Source organism: Hydra viridissima, unplaced genomic scaffold (assembly GCF_058129835.1).
Source record: "Hydra viridissima isolate aposymbiotic clone 2 unplaced genomic scaffold, HvirCarnegie_v1 scaffold_4, whole genome shotgun sequence".
NCBI lineage: Eukaryota > Metazoa > Cnidaria > Hydrozoa > Anthoathecata > Hydridae > Hydra > Hydra viridissima.
This window is the reverse complement of record NW_028324303.1, coordinates 14,162,665-14,184,706: the sequence shown is the minus strand read 5'-3', so window position 1 is coordinate 14,184,706 and position 22,042 is coordinate 14,162,665. Positions and strand designations below refer to the sequence as shown.

Sequence of the window (22,042 nt, the reverse complement as noted above, 5' to 3'; positions counted from 1 at the left end):
GCAGAAATAAATAACCATTATGTTAATAATTTTCATAAGCAAGTAAATAATAATGAAATACTTTGCATAGCTTAAAGAAACAGAAGTAATAACCAAATCAAAAATCCCAATTAGAATTGAGGTAATGTATTTTATACTATGCAGCTAAGGTATGGCCTTTTACAGCTTTGCTTTCATAGACTTTATGATTGCAGGTGAACTTAAACAAGTTTTTCCTGCAAAAACATTAAACTTGCCTCTGAAGACAACTGGATGTTTTCCTTTTTGCAAACACTCTTTAGAATACTGAACAACTCAGACTCTGTGTAATCTTCAAAGACAAAAGCATAATCAATCGCAAAACGTCTAGCTAGTCCTGGGTTCTGATCACGAAGCATTTCTCGCATTTGAGGTTCATAACCAAGCAACAAAACAGCAATGTCATCATTCTCAGTATTTTGCACCTTCTCAACCAACACATCCAGTACCTTAAAAGATATTCTTATATCCATTCTCACTCTTTCAAACAACAATCTTAGATGATATGCATAACATAGAAAATCACAACACAAGTTTTAAATGATAAAAATACAGTTATTAAAAGATAACAAGATGAGGAAACTTTTAACAAAAAACACTGATATCTGTGTAGTTTTAAAACTGAGCATAGTTTTAAAAGATGAAAAAGATGAGCAAATAGCCGTAGAATTAAAATTGATACTCCAATTTAATAATCCATTTTGCAGATAGAAAATGATGTTTCTATGAGCATCCAAAACAATTAAACAATAGTTAAACAATAATGACCTTAACAGTTTAAATTGATTTTTAAATGTATGGAAAAACCATTTCAAGCGGTACTTACTTCTTTTCCATAATGCTGGTCATTTAAGCTGTAGGCTTCATCTATGACAAGAACTTTACCACGAGCTTTCTCAAGCATAGCATTTGTCTTTTTTGGAGACTCTCCAATATGTGAGCCAACAAAATCACTAGCTGCAGATATAACAACATCCCCGATTGACAAGAAATTCAATTCTTTTAACAAACGCCCATAAAGCTTTGCGCATGTTGTTTTTCCAGTTCCTGGATTACCAAGAAACAAACGATTCAGCATAACAGGTAATGTTTTTTTACCCATTAACTGAAGTGTAAAGTTTTTTTTACAGATTTCAATTAACTCATTAACGCTTGCTTTTATTATTTGCCAACCCACTTTTTCATCAAACTCTTTTAAAATAGCTTTGAGTTTAGGGTTATCCAAGGGAGACTCACCGACAACATCCTCAATACTCAATGTCATTTTTGACTCATCAAAGTCCTCTTCTGCCATTGCAGCTTGGATGGCTTTTTCAACTTCTTTGCGAACTGCTCTAGCATTGCCAAAACCTTTTCTACCTGACATTTTTGCGAGTCTTTTTGCTGCCACAGTTGAAACACTGTCATCACAAACAAACTTGCGTTTCTCTACTTCACCATTCCAGATTGTTTTTAACTCACCTTCATCAAAATCTTCAAAGTAAACCATTTCAAAACGACTTTTAATGCCTTCATTGAAAGAAAAGAGTTTTTCATTCATATCATCTTCATAACCTGCTAAAATAATTGAAAGATGCTCTCGATCATTTTCAGAAATCACTATTAGTTCTGAAACTATTGGTTTTCCTTGTGAGTCACCCTTTGGATCCAAATCATAGGCTTCATCAATAAACAGGATGCCATTTTTAGCAGAAGCAGCTAGCTTACGAAATTCGCAAGGACCATCATCTTTCAATTTTTGCGCAGAAGATTCAACAAATGTTCCTGCTGATCTGAGGCCAGTGTCTTTAAGAATATCTGCAAGCAATCTTGCAACAGTTGTTTTTCCAGAACCCTAAGGACCAATATTGTATAAATAAGTAAAAACTTTACCAATAACATTTCACTGCCACCATTTTGTTAAAACTGAAATGGCTGAGAAAGAAGCAGATAAGGCTCAATTAGTTTAAAAGAAAATTTTCACTTAGGACCTTTGATCATTTAAAAAACAATTAAATGAAGATAAAATATTTGACTAAAGATGAGTATTGGAAAATTCAGTATTTGATATTACCTTAAGTTTTAAAAAAGTAAAAAAAAAAAAACAAAAAAGCAAAAGGTAACAATTTATAAAGAAGAGAAAACTTACTGCATTGCCAAGAAAGCAGAAATTCAATGTCCTTAAGTTTGCAGATTTTGCCTCAGGGCTAAATTTTGCGAACTTTAATGAAAACTTGAAAAGATCAATAGCGAATTCCTTCACTTTCTTCAAACCAGTCATTTCCATCAACTTATCCATAGCAATGCAAGTTAAATGTTCTTTATCTTTTAACGCAGACCATTTTGACAACGGATTATTGGAAGTGCAATTATGTAATGGAACAAACCTGTGAGAATCATGTTTAATCATTTCTTTTTCTTTGCTGTCAAACCAATGATTAACAGCATCTGGGTACAATTCTGCAAACTGCTTTAGCCATCTTTCTGCATCATTTGGATGACTTTGGTACAGCCTCAAACGAGAATTTGCTAACAGAAATAAGGGATGTACTGAGATTTTAATTTCTTTAACAACTTTAACATAGCTATCAAGACTGCTTTGAGCAGTATTGAAGTCCCCTAAAGAGATTTGCTCTAGTGAGGTGAGCAAGAACACTTCAGGTGGATCTTTAAACTTTTCTGAAAGACTTTTGAGGTAGTTTAATCCAGAAAACAAACGAAGTTGTGAGCTAGAGGACCTACAATCACAAAAAAAACTTATTGTAACATTTTAGGCAGCAGGTGAATATCTTGGAATGGAAGAAGGTATGATGACAAGACTGGTGATAAAACTCTTGGCCTTTTTTTTAATGTAAAAAAAAAAAAAAAACATAAAAAAAAATCAGTTGCTGCAAGTACCGCATTAAAATTTATTAATAAATGATAATCAAACAATAATCAAAGAGAATTTGAAGTAAGGTTTTTTAATGCATAAAACTCAATAAAAGCAAATAAATTCTAGAGTAAATAAACAGGAAGAGAAAAAGTTATAATTCTAAAAAATAGTTTAAGTGCAATCAATATTTAAAAAAAATTTTTTTCTTAAACAGGTTAATATTTTAATATAAATGCTACGCTGACTACTGATTTTGAAATTGAAATAACTATAATCAAAATAGGGCACTTTAGGGAATAAGCAATCAATGAAACTCAATTTAAATATCTTATAGTTCAAATAGATATTAGCACATGTCAATATGTCATTCATCAGTTGATATTCCTAGAATTTTATTTTTTTAAATATGATCTTCAAATTATTACTGAGATTCATGTGGTTATATACAAAAAGAACCTTGTACCAATTTGGTTTCTTGATGTAAATGAAATATTTGACAATGTTTATTGCACTTAAACTATTTTTTAGAATTATAATTTTTTCTCTTCCTGTTCATTTACTCTAGAACTTATTTGCTTTTATTGAGTTTTATGCATTAAAAAACCTTACTTCAAGTTCTCTTTGATTATTGTTTGATTATCATTTAATAATATTTTTTTTACTACAATAACTTGTTTGTTTTAGATATATTCTTATTGAATTTAGTCATTCAGAATTTTCTCAAAGAAAACTATCTTGATATTTCCAAACAAAATATTTATGAAGATATATTCCAGTCAAAAGGAATATGAAGATTTTGATGCTAAGCATGCTGTTCAGTAACTTTTTTACCTGTATAAAAGAAGATTGTTAATTTACTTAATGAATAATTCATTGTTAGAAAACAGATGATGGACCAAATACAAGTAGATAAGGTTAAAAACTAGTTAAATTTAATTATGCTTCTAATAAAACTAAAAAGCAGCATGTTGGCTTGCTTGAATCTGATTAATCTAGTTAATTACTTTTTACTCCTAGTAAGAAATTAAAAGATGAATCTAATGTTATTGCCACCAAGAAGGTTTCAAATATATTAAGTACATACAATATATAAAGCAAATAATTATCCGGCAGATGAAGCTCTGGTCTTAATATTTGATGCCAATTTGACAAAATCTTCCTGTCAATTGATTGGAAGCAGAGCCTTGAAAAAAAGAATATCTAATTTACCCCATTTACAATGATTTCTGGGATGCAAGTTTAAAATGTTGTTCTGTAAATATAACAGTGGAGGACTATTCAGCTTCAGTTCCTTTAAAAGACTTGATAATTCATACTTTGCAAATAGTCTTGAGTTGATGGTGAAAGACAAAACAATAAAAAAATGACTCTCATAAGTAAGGCTAGCTTTCATGATGCTTTTGGCCATAGCGTTTACAAACAAGTTTTATGAGAACCTGACATGAACAGAGATTTAAAATTTAAAGAATCATTATTCATTACTTGTGCAGTCTCATTGGATTTAACAGGATTTCACAAAAGCAATCAAAAACTGCCTAATTGGAGAAATCAGAAGTCATTATCTAGAGTCCAAGGAAGCTGTGCTCAAAGAAAATAGATACATTAAAAGCGAGATAGATGGCTTGGGTATGGTTGTATTTGATGCTTGTGGATCTCCAATTGAAGTGAAGTACATTGTTGAACTAATAATGATTGATAGGAAGACTCAAACTGTATTATCTGTAGCAACTTACTGATCCAAACATTAATCAGTGGGTAATACCTCTCAATAAAAAATGAACAGTCTTGTATCCTCAATAAAGCATATACTCACAGAGAATTCAAATATGGTTTCTCCAATCTTCATGCCTAAATTCAATTTGTTGAGATGAATTTTGACATTGCATGTTAAAAAGAAACAGGAAATGACAAGAAAGATCTAAGGAAGACAAAAAAAAAAATATTTGTGACAAAAAAGTTTCAGACTGACTTTATAAACAAAATGGAAATTGGTGTTGATTACCCCAAAAATGTTGCTTTTGGAATAAGCAATTATAGTTATACTTCAAGGAGTGCTTTTGTAGAATATGAACAAACCGCTGGAATTCTTGGTATTGATCAAAACCTTATATTCAAATTTTATACGTTCTCAGTAGCTTTATCTTCAGGATATGAAATAAGCTGCCTCATATTCAAGAGTTATTGTTTTGACACTGTTGGTCTGTATATATCACTTTATGCATGGTATTACAAAGCTTAACCTGTGCACAAAATACTGATACGTGGACATGACAATTCAACAACAGATATAACTTATAGGACTTATACCTGAAGAAGCTAAATAGTCAAGAAATAAAGACTTAAAAAATGATTTTGAAAACTTCAGCCAAAAACTATCTGATTGACCAACTAATACTGATTTGATTAATAGATTCTTTGTTTCTAATGATCCTCATGTGTAAGGGTCACTGGAACCATTACAACGTAAATTAGTATCACATTGAACAAATCATATAACATTTCCTTCTGATATTTTGCAATAACTCAACCAATTATCTCCACACAATATTATTTTTTAAAAAACTGTTGATATAATTTCAAAGTTTCTGTTTTCTTGCACTATGTTTTGATTTTCATTATAGCTAAAACATTAATTAGCTTAATGCCTGAGTGTTATTCAAAATTAGTCCATAACAACCAGAAATCACATCTACTGTCATTGTTGGAACAATTATCAAATTAGTGTACAGAGTAGTACTTAAATCTTCACTAAGTGAGAAATTAGTTTCTTCCAGTAAAAGTAAATTCTTGCCTACTGTGCATTCTTAAAGTTTTCAAAATAATGGTCATAATCACAAAATATTTTCTACAAAACAATATTGACCTTAGGAAAGTAAACAGCAAATCATTAGTTTTATCACAAAGACTTATTAGTTATAGAAATCTCATTTAGAAAAATTCAGATTTAAGCCACTTTTCAAACACTGTAGCAATTTTTAAAAATTAAATTAGATATTTTGTTTGTGGTTTCAGGAATAACCGCTTTTGGGATGATTAGAAAAAGATGGATAGTTTAAAAAAAAAAAATGAAATGGTTCTGCAACATATTTTCAGGAAAATATATTGCAGAATAAATATAACTAACAAAATAACAAGAATAAATAAAACTAACAAGAAGCTTTTTATTTCTTTTGCAACATATTTACTCTACCTAAATTTTTCTACCACATTTCTAGATAAAACATATTAATCGCAGGATTAATATGCTTTATTTAGAAATGTGGTATGTTATGTTAATTTGATACATTTATGTATAAATTTACGTTTTGTATTATACTAGATATACTTTAAGTTTTTTGTTATTTTGTTATAGACTAGAATAATTATAGCTCTTTTGAGCCAACATAATTAATTTGGTTATTCTTTACAATCAAAAGAGCTAAAATTTTATTATGAAATAAAAGAAACATGGAGCGAAAACATACAGCCATTGGTTATGAACATTTTACAATCTTGTAAGTACAGTTGATGATAACTAAGCTTAATCTCCTAATAAACCATATTAAACCTAATGTCTATAAATTCATATCAGAGTGTGATGATTTTGAACAACAAGTATTCTTGAGTCTATCTACATAGAGCCAAAAAATGAAGTATTTGCCAGACACATTTTGTCAACACGGAAGCAAAAGCCGAGTGAATCAATAGATCAATTCCTAATTGAACTTAAAAATTTATCTAAGGGCTGTAAGTTCACTGCTGTAAGTGCTGAGCAATATAAATCTGAAATGATTCGTGATACGTTTATAAATGGCCTATTCTCCAACATTATACGCCAACGTTTACAAGAAAACAAGAAATTAGACCTTTCATCACCCTTTGACCAAGCTAGATCTTTAGAAGTGGCCCAACAAAATTCAAACTTATCCTCACAATCGACTATACCTATGTCTGCCTCTATTCAGGAAATCCAATCATCTGTACAAAAACAATCCATGAGTGATAATCACTTTGCTGCAACAGTGAAATCAAAACAAGTGTGCTGGTTTTGTGGAAATATTAGACATCCACGTACTAAATCTTCTGCTCGTGAAGCTGTCTGTCACAAATGTAAAAAGATTGGTCATTTTGAGAAACTTTACAGACATCTTATATTTCTGCTGCTATTCCTAATATTGATGATGATTACTTTTGTGCCACATAATCAACTTCAGCAAACTCTCTCTTCAGAGTCAGTCATAACATCATCATTAATAATAAGTATAAAGCAGAAGCTTTAATTGATTGTGAGAGTACAAACAAAAGTTTCATTAACAAATAACTAGTGATTCTACTCAGCTTAGATGTTTTTAATGAACAGAATGTAATCAGAATGGCTTCAGCTTCTTTATCAGCAAAATCAAATGGATATTGTTATGTTTCAATAACTCTTCAAAACAAAATCTATAACAAAGTTAAGTTGCATGTGCTAGATAACTTATGTATAGATATTATTCTTGGCACAGATTTTCAAGAATTGCATGAGAGTGTTACCATTAAGCATGATGGGAAAGGACCACCCATAACATTTGCAGCTTTAACAACAATGAAAACTGAACCTCCTGAATTGTTTGCTAATCTCACGAAAAATTGTCGACCGATTGTCACTAAATCTAGAAATTATTCTCAAAGAGATAGAGAGTTAATTAAATCTGAAATCCACCGCCTGGTCCAAGCAGGAGTATGAGAGCCTAGTAATTCACCTTGGAATGCCCAGGTCTTAGTAGCAAATGAAAAGACTAAACGTCGTATGGGTGTTAATTATTCTGAAACAATAAGTATACCCAATTGGACGCATATCCTCTACCTACGGGTTGAAACGATTGTAAGCATAATTTCTAAATACAAAATTTATAGTACTCTCGACCTTCGCTCAGCATACTACCAAATACCTTTATCTAAAAAAGATCGACCATATACTGCTTTTAAAGCTGACAATAAGTTGTGGCAGTATACTAGAATGTCTTTTGAAGTTACCAATGGATCTGCATGTTTTCAACGCAAAATAGATGATTTTTTGTTAAAAACATGCAGATCCATTGGTGACTCCAAAATGATCTTATGGCTCATTAAAACCAGATCTTCAGAGGCTTGCTCCTCTCATTAAGTTACCCCTACCTGATTATGCAAAGTCTTTACAGGTTAGTATTGGAATGTTCTGCAAAAAGGATAAGAAAGTTTTCAGATAAAATTAGACCTTTTAACTCTGTTTCTCAATTCCCACTCAATCATCAACAAGTATCAGCATTTAAAACATTAAAGATTGAACTTGTTCAATCTTCCATGCAAACCATTGATGAGAATATACCTTTTACTGTAGAGACTGGTGCTTCTGATTTTACCATATCCGCCACACTTAACCAGGATGGAAGACCCGTTGCTTTCCATTCTCGAACTCTTCAAGGGAGTGAACAATACTATTCATCAGTGGAGAAAGAAGCTCAAGGGATAGTCAAAGCCATAAATAATTAGCGCCATTTTCTTTTGGGTTGACATTTGATTCTCATCACTAACCAACGATCTGTGGCATTTATTTATAATTATAAATCAAGCAGTAAAATAAAGAATGATAAAAAATGCGTTGGAGAATAGCCTCGTCTCGATATTCCTATGATATCCACTATCGTCCTGGCCAATGTAATAGTGGTCGAGATACATTTACTCGTGTTAGATGTGCAGCAATAAGTTCAGAATCATTATTTGATTTGCGTTCTGCACTTTCCCATCCTGGTGTTACTTGACTCCATCATTTTATTTAATCAAGAAACCTCCCTTACTCAGTTGAAGATGTAAAACAAATATGTAAAGATTGTAGAATATGTAAAGAAATAAAACCCAAGTACTATCGCCCAAATGATGTGCAAAAATTAAAGCTACTGAGCCATTCAAACCTATATCCTTTGACTTCAAAGGTCCATTACCTTCTTCAATCCCTGAACAACATATACTAACAATTGTAGACGAATACTCACGTTTTCCCTTTGCTTATCCTGTAAAAGATATGACAACTCAGACAATAACAAACTGTTTAGCAGATCTTTTTTCCATGTTTGGTGTGCCAAGCTATTTTAATTCTGATCGTGGATCGTCATTAATATCAATCTTGTAAGTACAGTTGATTGGTTTTTGTCAAAAATGATCGCAACTAGCAGAACAACCCCTTATAACCCGACTGGAAACGGGCAAGTTGAAAGTTACAATGGAATTATTTAGATATCGAAAATCTGCCCATATCATCATGGAAAAGAGTTCTACCGGATGCACTTTATGCTACAAGATCTTTATTATGTGCTTCTACTAATTGTAATCCACATGAACGTCTTTTCAATTTTCAACGAAGATCATCATCTGGGTCCTCAATTCCTTCATAGCTTGTCAACCCAGGACCTATACTTCTAAAAAGAAATGCGATGCAAAGTAAATATGAAGATTCAGTATATTAGGTTCAGCTCATTGAAGCAAATCCTCATTATGCTAATGTGTTATTTCCTAGTGGTCATGAGACTACTACAGTGTCTACTAAACAGCTGGTTCCCATTGGAACAACTCTTATAATACAAGCATCAAACAATAAATTAGAAGTAACAGCCATCGATAACTATCCCCCAATCCCTAATGGTAGCAATGAAACTCCTTTAATCTCTGAAAAGGAACTAGAAAACAAAACGAATCCTAAAGAGCAAACTAACATTCTTCCTCGTAGATCTTCACGAATTTCTAAAGCACCAGAAAAACTACTTAAAGACAAAATTTCTTAAAAGAGTTCACAATGCATTGCTATGATTCAAGAGCGCAAGTATATTAACTCTTTGTCTGCACAAAATTTTGAGGTATTTTTATTTCAATTTCAATCAGAATGTTTTTAAATTTTTCTACCATGTAAAGAATAACCAAATTAACTATGTTGGCTCAAAAGAGCTATAATTATACTTGTCTATAGCAAAATAACAAAAAACATAAAGTTTATCTAGTAAATACAAAACGAATATTTTTACATAAATATATCACATTAACATAACATTTACCCTCCTTTAAGAGGGTAAATGTTATGTTAACATTTACCCTCCTTTAATTAATATACTTGCGCTCTTGAATCATAGCAATGCATTGTGAACTCTTTTAAGAAATTTTGTCTTTAAGTAGGCCTTTTAATTAAAACTTTTTTGTCGTGAATAAAGTCTTCAAGATGTAATTAGCGTATTTGAAGGTGTTGATTTTTTGTAGGTGCTAATGTGTGTAGGTGTTAATGTTTGTAGGTGCAAATGAGTGTAGGTGTTAATGTATGTAATTGTTAATGCATTAAATGTGTGATGTAAAAATGTATAAAAAGAGAGTGTATTTTGTAAAATGTATTAATTCGCAGTCAGATGTAAAAAATATTATCAAGTTTAAAAAGTGACTCTTAAGTGTCTCAGGAAAAGTTTAAAGAATTCCCCAAACTATTTGGTGGCGACTACTGCCAGGACGAACGAAACCTACGAGTTAGCGAAGAATGGACCAAGAGCGAACTTACCAGAGAGAAATCAACATGATAAGAATAAACATTAAAAGCATAGAACGCAAGACGATTGATGGCGACAAATCAAGCATAATCTTGGCGCTGGATAAAATACCAATTTTATTGGGAGGATGAGCAAAGGATGAGCTGACCAGAAAAATGCTTGACGAAGGCGAAAACATCGATTCGGTAGAAGAATGGAAGTTGAAGCAGCGATTGAAATTAAACGCAAAATGGTGGACAAGTTGGATTCGATAAACAAAAATGAATGCATCAGAAAATTGCATCAGAGTATGAAAAGCAAATCATGGAACAGCAGTTAACGATTCAAAAAGAAGCAGAATAAGCTTCATTGAGAAAACTTCAAAGCGAAAAAGAATGGTATCTAAAGAAACTAAAAAAGAAAGAAACATTGCGCAAATCTCTTGGAAACGAAAACGAAGCTACTCAACAATCCGTCAAACTACAAAAGTACACAATAACAAAATTTAATGGCGATTATAAAGACTGGTTACGATTTTGGAATCAATTCACGGTAGAAGTTGACAACTCAAAGATATCGAACATCAGCAAATTCAACTACATACTGGAACTCGTTGAAGGAAAGCCCAGAGAGGACATACTTGGTTTACCACGTTCGTTGGAGGGATACGATGAAGCTAAACGCATACTACAAGAAACTTAAGGAAAAGATATTTGGGTTCACAAAGCATTGATTAAAGATTTGGAAGGATTGACGGCTATACACAGCACGCACAAGATCAAAGATGTTCACGACTTTTAAAATAAACTTGCGAGAACTGTACGAACATTGAAAACTATGCAGAAACTGCAAACGGCTCAATCATTCGTGAATTAGTTGATGGATTAACTTGAACCAGTTCGTGAAATACTCACACAAAACGATGATGGATGGGAAGAATGGGAACTGGAGCAACTTGTCGAAAAGTTGCAAAAGTACATTGAAAGGAATCCGTTGAACTCAACTTTTAACCCGAGCGACGAACTAACCAAGGGCGATAAAATGAACACAAACGTGCAGTCAAGGTCTTATAAACATCGAAGCACTACATTCAAACAATAAAATAGCGGTTTTTATGACAAAGAAATCATAGCAAGTAGTGGCAAGCATGGATGTATCTACTGTGGGTTACTAAATCACAAAAGCGAAGATTGTACAAAAGTGCTAACTGTTGCAAGACGCAGGGAGATTTTAACAAGCAAAAGATTATGTTACAACTGCATTAGTTACGAACACTCGGCGGTAAATTGTAAATCCACAGGATGCAGAAAGTGCAACAAAAAATATCACACGTCCATTTGTCAAGATGGGAACGCAACTATGGAAAATAAAATAGAAACCGTGGGAGCAGTGTTTAATGCAAGTACAACTATTCACCCAACAGTGATTGCAAAAGTAAAAGGTGAAAAAGCAAGGATAATGCTGGATACGGGTGCTGGAAGTTCCTATATATGTACGAACTTGATTACGAAACTAAAGCTGAAACCTACATGAAAGGAATATAAAAGCATTGAACAGCTCTATGGAACGGTGGACAAGCTTGTGGAAATATATAACGTTACGCTAGAATCAACAACGATACCGGATTTAAGCATCAAAAGAACTATTTCAATTCCGCTTCGTGTCTGAAAGAATTATTGAAATGGAGCTCCATGGATTTTCAGACGCAAGTAAATCAGCAGTATGTGCATGCTTCTACGTTGCAGTGAGACATCAATATTCAAAAACGAGCAACCTACTTGTAGCAAAAGCTCGGATTGCACCAAGGGATCTTAGTATTCCTAGACTTGAGCTGGTAGCAGTGCACACCTTGAGCAAGTTAATGAATCACGTTAGGAAGACATTAAACAAGTATAATGTTATTGAAGTATATCATTGGGTTAACATACTGCGGTACTTTACTGTTTAAAAGAAAGGGGCAGTTGGTCACAATTTGTCAGGAACCGAGTTCAGCAGATCTTATTGAATGGAGTAGTAAAATGGCTTTATGTCCCAACAAAAGAAAACCCAAGTGATCTTGGAACAAGAGAGGTGAGTCCTGAAAAATTATCAAGTTTGTGGCTCAATGGACCTACATGGTTGAAACACAAAGAAAATTGGCCAATCTAACCAGAAATAATTGAAGCGCCGTACGCACCATGTGAAACTATTAGTATGAAAGAGAACCTCAGTATGGCAACAGAAGAAATTAAGGGACATCATATATTTAAAGAAATATTGAGTAAACACAAGTATTGGAAGATTATTAGAATATCATCTTTCATAAAAAGGTTTATTTACAATTGTCGGAATAAAGAAAAAATAACAGGACCACTGAAAGCTGAAGAGATGATAGAAGCGGAGTTAATGAATCTTAAGTTACTACAAGAAGCTGTTGCAACAAAGTCCGATGTGGAACTTAAACAGGATGAAAAACAGCTTTATCGGATTATGCCCACGGAAAAGTCTCTGGGTATAATCCGATATTTGTACCAAAAGGATTCCAACTAACTCTAAGAATTATTGAGGATCATCACGCGAAAACGTTACACGGGGAAGTAGGAGATACCATGAGTAGCATAAGAGAAAGATTTTGGATACCGAATTTGAGAGTTGCCGTAAGAATGCAATTTATGTAAGAGATATAGAGTAAAGCCGCTGTTACCGCCAACGAGAGCAATGTTACTACGCTTTAAAACTGAAGATAGCGAACCGTTCACGGTTACAGCTGTTGATTTTGCTGGTCCGCTGAAATGTAAAACGCCACAAAGGTTGATTGAAAAATGTTATGCTGCACTGTTTACTTGCGCATGTACAAGAGCTGTCAACCTTAGAATTTGTCATGATCTATCGGCAGGAGAATTTCAGAGAATTTTAAAGGAGTTTGTTGCAAGAAAAGGACTTCCACAAATGATGATTAGTGATAACGCAAAGACATTTGTGGCAACGGGGAAGTGGTTACTTTCACTTACGAAAGATGAAAATCTCGCAAACTATCTTGTTACTCAAGCCATAAAATGGAGGTTTAATTTGTCAAGAGTACCGTGGTGGGGAGGTTTGTTTGAAAGATTAATCGGAATAATGAAGAAAAGTTTGTCAAAAACAATCGGTAAGGGCATGCTAAGCTTCTTTGAATTGGAAGAAGTATTGTTGGATAAGGAATGCGCTATGAACAATAGGCCACTTTGTTACCAAGGTGACCAATTCGATAATCAAGTATTGACGCCAAATGTATTAATGAGGAGGAGACCTGCAATTTTGCTTGAAAAAGATATTGATTTAATAACAAGGGGCGATTGTGCACTACGGAGAGTCAAGTTAGTGAAAAATTTTGAGAATCACTTAAGGAAAAGATGGATGAACGAGTACGTGCACGCAATGGAAGAACGACAACAAGCATGGGAAAAAAGAGGCAAAGCGAAACTCCCAGGTGTCGGAAGCATGGTACTCATTAAAGGCAATATGAAGGGCAAAGCACTTCTCAACATTGGACGAATTGAAAACAACATTAAAGGGAAAGATGGAGCTATTCGTGGTTTTAAAATACGCCTGGGAAATGGTTATGTAATTGAACGACCAATTCAGTTGGTGTGTGACTTAGAAATGGATTGTGAGGCAGAAAGCGGAATCGAATCGAACGAGAAATTGGAAACTAGAGCTGAAGAGGATACCTTGAAAAGAGAAACGAGACTAGCGAAATTTGATGCAAGACAAAATATCAATTACATCATGGAAGACGAGACGGAAGATAGCTGATTAAAGACGAAGTCTCAGTATTAATCGGAGGAGGGTGTCGTGAATAAAGTCTTCAAGATGTAATTAGCGTATTTGAAGGTGTTAATTTTTTGTAGGTGCTAATGTGTGTAGGTGTTAATGTTTGTAGGTGCGAATGAGTGTAGGTGCTAATGTATGTAATTGTTAATGCATTAAATGTGTGATGTAAAAATGTATAAAAAGAGAGTGTATTTTGTGAAATGGATTGATTCGCAGTCAGATGTAAAAAATATTATCAAGTTTAAAAAGTGACTCTTTAGTGTCTCAGGCAAAGTTTAATAAATCCCCACATTTTGTTTTCGGAGAATCAATTAGAAATAGCCCATATCAATAACTTTAATCTATTCAAAAGACAGCAATTTGGCATATGAAGTTTTAACATTCTTAAATATTTTGTAATACCGCATGTTTACAACATTCACACTGAATCAGAAAACACAGCCCAAAACTTGTCACATTTTATACCAATCTAAATGTAATTTACAGATCATACAAGTGTAGAGACACGAAAAGTTGATAGCATTGTGACATTCTTTGGAGTACCTTTTTTAACGACAAGCTTTTACATCTTCGGAGCATATCAGTAGGATTAACTTAAAAGTATTTTCTGAGAATCAAAACTATTTGTTTATGTACTTAAGAAAAAATTATCTAGGGTTAAAATTCAAAAATCAATTACGACATTAAGATTTTGATGATGAGAAACGTGAGATAAGACTAAATGTTTTTCATTCAAATAAAATCAAAGTTTTCATTAAACTTACCCAAAAACAAATTCGCAAAACTGTAGTTTACTAATCAATTCTTTGCATACATGTTCATTAATGATTTCCTTCCTTCCCAATGAAAAGCCATCCCAATTTTTCAATAAACAAAGACCATCGATGCCATTTATGATCAACTCAGGAATCGAAAAGTTTGTGTACTCTGGATGAAAAAGTTTCCGACTCAAGCTATTGGAATGAGGTTTTTGTGATAACTTATAGTAAAGACTTATCAAGTTTTTATGTGTCAATAAAAACTGATGGGTAGCAAGCAAGGCATAAGGCATCCCAATAAAAAGATACTCCCATTTGTTTTGGCAACTTTGAAGACTGTCGTATCCTTTTTGTTTCTCAGTTTTACTAAAAATCTCAACACCATTAGTTGATCCATCATGTTCCACATAAGTATTACACACAAATGCCACGCCAAAGATGAGATTGACTTTTCTGGAGCCTTTTTTAGTTTCCTCAATTAGTAATTTTATATTATTTAATGTCCATTCACAGACTTTATAGCAATTTAACGTTTTATTTAAAGTAAAACGTAGAGGAGTTTCTCTACAAAGCATAAAACAAGGAATGTACTTGGGTTGAATAATTGGCTGAGCAATTATGCTTTGCTGTGAAAACCATTTTGTTAAATTTGAAATCAACACGTTTTGGTGCTTAAAAAAATTCTCAAAGCTATATATTTTATCTGATTGATTCAGTGTAACAGTTGGTTTGAATGACAATAATTCCTCTGGCAGAACAATTTCAGGGTTAAAAGATGTCTTAAAACTGGTAATATATTTTTTAGCTTCATCTAAAAAGCAACTGGGACATTTTAATGGATATCCCTTTTCACATATAGGCACTTTAGAGAAAGAATGCCCGTTAGAACAATTCCAGTTGGTTAATTTATTGCAGCTTGCCCTTTCATCTCGTTTACTGCAAATTTTTTTCACAGGATTTTTGCAATTCCAGCAGGTCATTTCTATAGGAAAAGTGCATGAATACTTTTCTGGGTTTTTTATGTAGCTTGAATATGAAAAGCATTCCAAAGTATTTTCATGGCCACACTTAGATATAAAACTAACTCTCTCTTCACATTTCTTTTTACTCTTTCCCAATTTTTGAAAAGCAGCTCCGCATTTCATCTTATGGCTGCAAAACTCTGAACCTCTAATAACAATCATTTCCTTGCAACTTTGTAAAATTGGGTTAGGTGGGTAAGACGGGGGAGAGCAATCATTGTTTAATACTCCATGTATCAAAACCTCACTATAGGTCTTCGTACCAGGCCAAGGTTTCCAATCTCTTAAATCAGATAAATGACATGGCAGCGATAAGGAATGCCCGCAAATTGGGTTTACAATATCCGTGTATATCTGACATGGCTGCATTCGATCATCCCTAGCTTGATAACATTTCAATTTTTCTTCATGACCGCATTTACGACTTAACAAAACCTCTGAAGTGCATTTTTGATGCAAAATAGGATTTTCGAAATACAAATCTGTCTGTCCTTCTAAAACTACTGTTACAGCATCTCTCGAACATATATCTTTCAATATTTTAGCTTTGTAGCATAGTACAGTGGCAGGATGTCCACAATCTGGATTTGTGACATTCACTTCTTCATGGCATGGTACTAATAAACTTGCCTGTTCAAATGCTAAAGAACATTCCATGTAGACAAAATGACCACACCGTCGTATTAGCTTTACAGGTTCTTTACAATTATAGTCAATTTCTCCGTAATCCTCACCCTCATATACAATGCCTGAAAATGAAAAAGATTGATTAAGTATATTATTTCAGCAAAAAAAAGTGTCAATAACAAGAATAGCGTTATTCTACTAACTCCTAGAATTTTTAGTCCTTTAGAACAACTATTTACAATTGCTATTCTGGTACAAACAGTTTTATAAAATTAGTGATAATATCTAGATTTGTCAGAAAAATCCAGGAACTTAAGTAAAAAAATCTTTGGTTGAGTGACCATTCTTATACCTATAATATCACATATATAAAAAAACTTTATTTCTACCTTTTGTGATATCCGCAACTGTAGTAATTTTGAGTTAAAAACTTTAAACCCTGACATTTTCTTTAACATTTGTTTTGATGTAAGAAATAGATAAAATGGGTTGTTGAAAAAGAATATTAAATAAAGTGATTTTCTTTTTTTACGCAATAGTTACAATATTTTGAACATACATTAAGCTGTCAACCATTTAATATTGGCAGAAAGAATGCACATATAGCTTCTTCTACAGAAATAGTTTTAAAATCAAGTTAAGTACCTCAAGTAATACACAGCTTTGACTATTATTGTTTTCTTTAGTAGAAGTTATATTTATAAATGAAAATGAAATTTAAAGAAAGATTACCAGATTTGCACGATAGACCAGACCATTGATCAAGAATTTGAGCATATTCACAGGAAACATTAGCTTTATGACCACATCTAGGCAAAAGTATCTCTAACGTTTTAATGCAACTAAAGTCAGTAATGCTTCCTATATATTGCTCCTTAAGAAAGCAGCTTACTTCTACAGAATGAGAACATTTAGGGGTATACAATACTTTTTTTATACATGGCTTAACTTTGGAAACATCCTTTTTGTACTCATTATATTTTACACACAGCACATTCAATTCATGACGACATTTAGGATATATAAATGGGTTATGAGCCATCTGTTTACATTCTGGATAACTCTTTTTGCCCTCTACTATTTTATTCTCACTCCAGCACTCTACCTGAACATTGTGCATGCAAGGAAGTTGAAGATTCACCAATTCAGGGCATTTGTAAAACTCCATAGCGTTATCAATGCTTAATCTTTCATGAATTCTAACACTTTGAAACAATTCATGACAACTCAAATTCTTTCGGTGAGTTTTACAAGGAGCTTGAGTGATAGAGACTTTGCACTGCTTGTTATGGTCATCTATGTTTATAAAATGACATGGAAGGTTGCAAGGATGTGCGCATGGCAACGGCTTTAAACACTTTTTTTGACAAAAGCTTTCTTTAAATTGCAGAGGAGAATCAACAAGCATTTTGCTATCGCGATGAAGTGGACAGCATATAGGAAGTTTGCTACCAAAGCGTGATCCACTGTAATGGATATCATTTATATTTTCTTTTATTGCTTTTTGATCAGTGTCTATTTCACCAGGCTCTTTTAGCCTTTTAAAGATTTCGGTCCAGTGACTGATAGATCGATTTGGATTTTCCGAAAAGTAACTTGAGTTACCCAGAATGTACATGCCGATTCTAGCTCGACTTAAAAGAACTATCATACGATTGACTTCTTTTACAAAACCTGTCTGAGATCTACAATCATTAACAAGTGAGATGATAACTATGTCAGCTTCATCACCCTGAAATCTGTCAACAGATGAAATTACAACGGAATCGCATAAACCATCATTTAAAAGACCAATTTTTTTAAGATTTCCTGCAATATTCATTAATTGACCTTTGTATGGAGTAATTATAGCTATTGAAGACTTTGGAGTACCACAATAAATAAGATATTGAGCAAGGGCTACAACCATTTCAGCTTCTACTTCATTTACCCTTGACAATCCCACTCTTGCTTTAGTTTGATTACCTTCATGGTTCCAAAAATACAAATGTGGGAGAACTCCAGGAACCTCACGGCCTTCTCCGGTACACTTCTTCAACTTTACTATTTGATTAATATTTCCCTTGAATAAAACTTCGGTTACAAAATATGATGACTTTCTCCTCATTAAATCTCGAAAATTATTTCCTCCGTTGCGTTTTCCTAGGTTAAAGGACCCCAGGGCATCACCGATCTTTTTTGTGCTGCACGTTTCATGATCGACTACATCTTCATAGAATCCCCTGGTTAAATCACAAATATTTTTTCTCATTCGACGTTGAATTGAGAGAACAGTAAAAGGAACACCGTGACTTTTTGGAGCCTTAATCAAGCGCTCAAACATTGATATGTTAATTCTAAAGTAGTTAAAAAACCATTTAAAATATAACCATTTTAGAATAAACAGTAAAGCATAAGTTCTTCACAACAAACTACTAATAGTATTATGTAATTAAAAAACTAAATGCAACAAGTGAAAAAATAATTCAAGCCATAATAACAAAGAATATCTAAATGCAGCTCATAAATCCACAACTTTAAACCTAATTTGTGAGTGATTAATTTGCTTTTAAGTATCTGGAAAAAGAATGAAAGTAAAATAAATATCTTAAGTGATTGATAACGTTGTTAACTTATAACTCTAAAAAAATGATACACAACTTATGCAGAAAAAAAAATTAAAATATTGCCTACATTTACTTTAATCATAAATTAACTTTATCTGGAATATCCAATTTGACAAGAAAATGTAATTTGATACTATAAGATCATTAAGCAAAAGGTTAATATAAGAAGGTTTTATACCTGATTTTTAAATAACTTATGCACCTTTTCACTTACTTGTTTTTACGCATAAATGAAAATTTTGACATCACTGAGGGCTTCAGTTGCAGATGATCGCCAATCATTTCAAGTTTACAAGTTGTCTCAACAATGCAAGAAAAAACAAGAGGCTCTAATACTTCAGAAGCTTCTTCTACAAGAATAGCGAATGGCTTTGTACTGCGAATAGCTTCAAGGCGTCCAATACAACCAACAATAGTTCCTCCGATAATAGCTTTTCCCTTATACGCTCTTAACTTTGCCTCAACATTAACTTCATGAAAATATTTACTCAGAAGTTGTATTTCATCATTTCTTAATTCATTTAACTGAGATAAAAGTAAACAGTATTTTTCTTCCAAAAGCTTGCACTGGTACCACCTTTTATCCCAGCTCATTTCCCAACTCCATTTCTCAGTAGGCAAAATATCGGACAAAGCTTGGTTTAAACGTTCAGCACTCGAACAATAGCCTTCTTCAAACTCTAAAAGCTCCCCTTCTTCAACATCATACACATCTTGAATATGGCGAAGGTGCTCTGACTCTTCATTAATCTCATCCTCCTTAGTATCATTATCAAATCTGAATTTCTTTTCACTAATAACATTTGAATCATTATTACTCTGAAAATAAGTATTTGATGAACTCGTAGGAATAGTCACTTTCCTCTTAGAGGATATCCTCTCAGCTGTCTTGTCACATACATCCATTTTTCTAGACCTTTTTGGACTAGAAATCTCAACTGACCTTCCACTGAGGTGTCTTTTCTTGCTTGAATCTTGAAGATTTAAAGTTATTTTAAGTTCCAGTCCGCAATTTTGTTTTTCAGATTGATAAGATGGTGTAACACTTGTTATCCATTGAAAAATGACTTCAGATACTTGCGGCTTCCTCTTCTGTTTAAGCCCATCCCACAACATTTGAATATCACTCAAGCTTATTTCACCCAACACTTTTGATGGATCAGTTAAAATAGTATCCCAGACATCATCAATGTAAAAAAACTTTTCCTCCTCATAAATCTTTAAAAACTCTTCCAATTTTTTTACTTTAAAAATTAAACTAACCAAGGTCATTGCTGCATTGCTTGCTGATTTTATCTTCGCGGTTTTTTCGTTTTCATTAGTAGGCTGACAGTTAATATACTTATCATAATCCACCAAAGGTGATAGTTTTTTTTGCATATCTTTATATTCCAGCTTCTGTTTGTTAAGCTTACTTATTTCATCTTTTATTTTAAAAGCATTCGAATTTGAGTACTGATAGATTCTCTCAGTATACAAATTTAATCTAGGATCTTTAGAATCCCCTATACGTATCATGGAAACATTCGGATCTGATTTAACTAAATCACAAAGTAACTCATCAATTGCATGATTTTTGTATGACAGAACAAGAATTGGAGGTTCACCAACAGATGGAAAACAAGATATCCAAGTGTTTCGAATGATCAGTAACGCACGAACTATTACAACGCCCAGATATGACTTACCAGTGCCAGGAGGTCCATGAGTAAGATGGACTGGCTCAATAATTGCTTCAGCAAAGCTTCTCAGTTGTTTTAAATCTAAGGTTGATTCAGATAAAAGAACACAAAGATCATTAATGAGTAATAGCTTTGAATGGTTTTCTGGTACTTCAACAAATTTACAAATTTGAACAATAGGATCCAAATCACTTTTTTCAATTATAAAATTAACTAAGGAATCATAAGATTTTTCGCCATCAGTTTCATATAAAGTATCTATAAGGTTGGTTAATTGATCTTTATACAATTCATATTTGCTTTGATCTTTTTTGCTTGAGATATTCAAAAGAGCCCCTAAAAGTAGTAAAAACCTTTTTACAAATAAAACTTTTACGAAATCGTTTTTAAAGATTATTTGATTAGCAATTTAATTAGCGTAATCAATTTTATTTCTATTCCAGTAATGTTTTCCAAAAAAAAAGGAACTAAAAAACTAACCATTTTGAAAAGGCAACTTAGATACTTTTTGAACTTCCAATGCCTTAAGAACAGGAATATGCTCAGGAACAAAGGTCTTACAGTCAATAACAGCTAAATAATTGCCCTTCTGTATGTAATCACACATACTGCTTTGATTTATGCTGCTCAAAGAAACTGCTAACTTTTTGATTTCTCGGCATCTAAATTCTTGAAAGGGATGTTCATGATTGACAATTTCACCCCACAAGATTTGGTCAGTTTCACTCAAACTAGAACCTGGTGTTGAGATTTTAATAAGCCCAACAAGATTGCCAGAGTTTAAACGCTTTGTTGATCGCCAATTAACGGGATTTTTTGGTGGCTGACGACTTTCAACATTTGTCATAAAAATCCGACCATTAAAGTCAATATGCGTTACATAACAATCATATATGTTTGTGGATGCATTTTGGCCAGGGGGTCCCCGCAAATCAACCTTTTCTATATCACCACATTTACTACAAAGACCAAAGTCATGATTTTGATTAGGACATTTTAAAGTTACATCTAGCTTGCATTTAAAACATTGAAGCAACTTGTCATTAAATGGGGTCATTACCTAAAAATAAGTTACATTCACTAAAAACCAGACATTGGAAATTTTGAATTTTCTTTTTCTATGAGAGATTTTAGATTACAATAACAGATGAATAATATTGTGATAGATAAAAAAAAATACTATC

General features: G+C 32.9%; 1 protein-coding gene across 6 annotated transcripts in view; it reads right to left on the bottom strand.

Moving 5' to 3' along the window:
• The window catches only part of LOC145183196 (uncharacterized), a 43,209-nt gene that overhangs the window by 4,759 nt on the left and 16,408 nt on the right, over positions 1 to 22,042 (bottom strand). For 4 of the 6 annotated variants that reach the window (XM_090085693.1, XM_090085695.1, XM_090085692.1 and 1 more), the window contains 7 exons: positions 21,339 to 21,918; positions 19,391 to 21,194; positions 17,303 to 18,906; positions 14,928 to 16,692; positions 2,147 to 2,735; positions 845 to 1,852; positions 237 to 467 (listed from right to left, as the gene is read on the bottom strand). In XM_090085693.1, coding sequence (XP_089941819.1) covers positions 237 to 467; positions 845 to 1,852; positions 2,147 to 2,735; positions 14,928 to 16,692; positions 17,303 to 18,906; positions 19,391 to 21,194; positions 21,339 to 21,918 — 7,581 coding nt within the window. Of the gene's footprint in view, positions 1 to 236; positions 468 to 844; positions 1,853 to 2,146; positions 2,736 to 9,149; positions 9,286 to 14,927; positions 16,693 to 17,302; positions 18,907 to 19,390; positions 21,195 to 21,338; positions 21,919 to 22,042 lie in introns of those variants that run through there. The other 2 variants (XM_090085697.1, XM_090085696.1) reach the window with 2 other exon arrangements.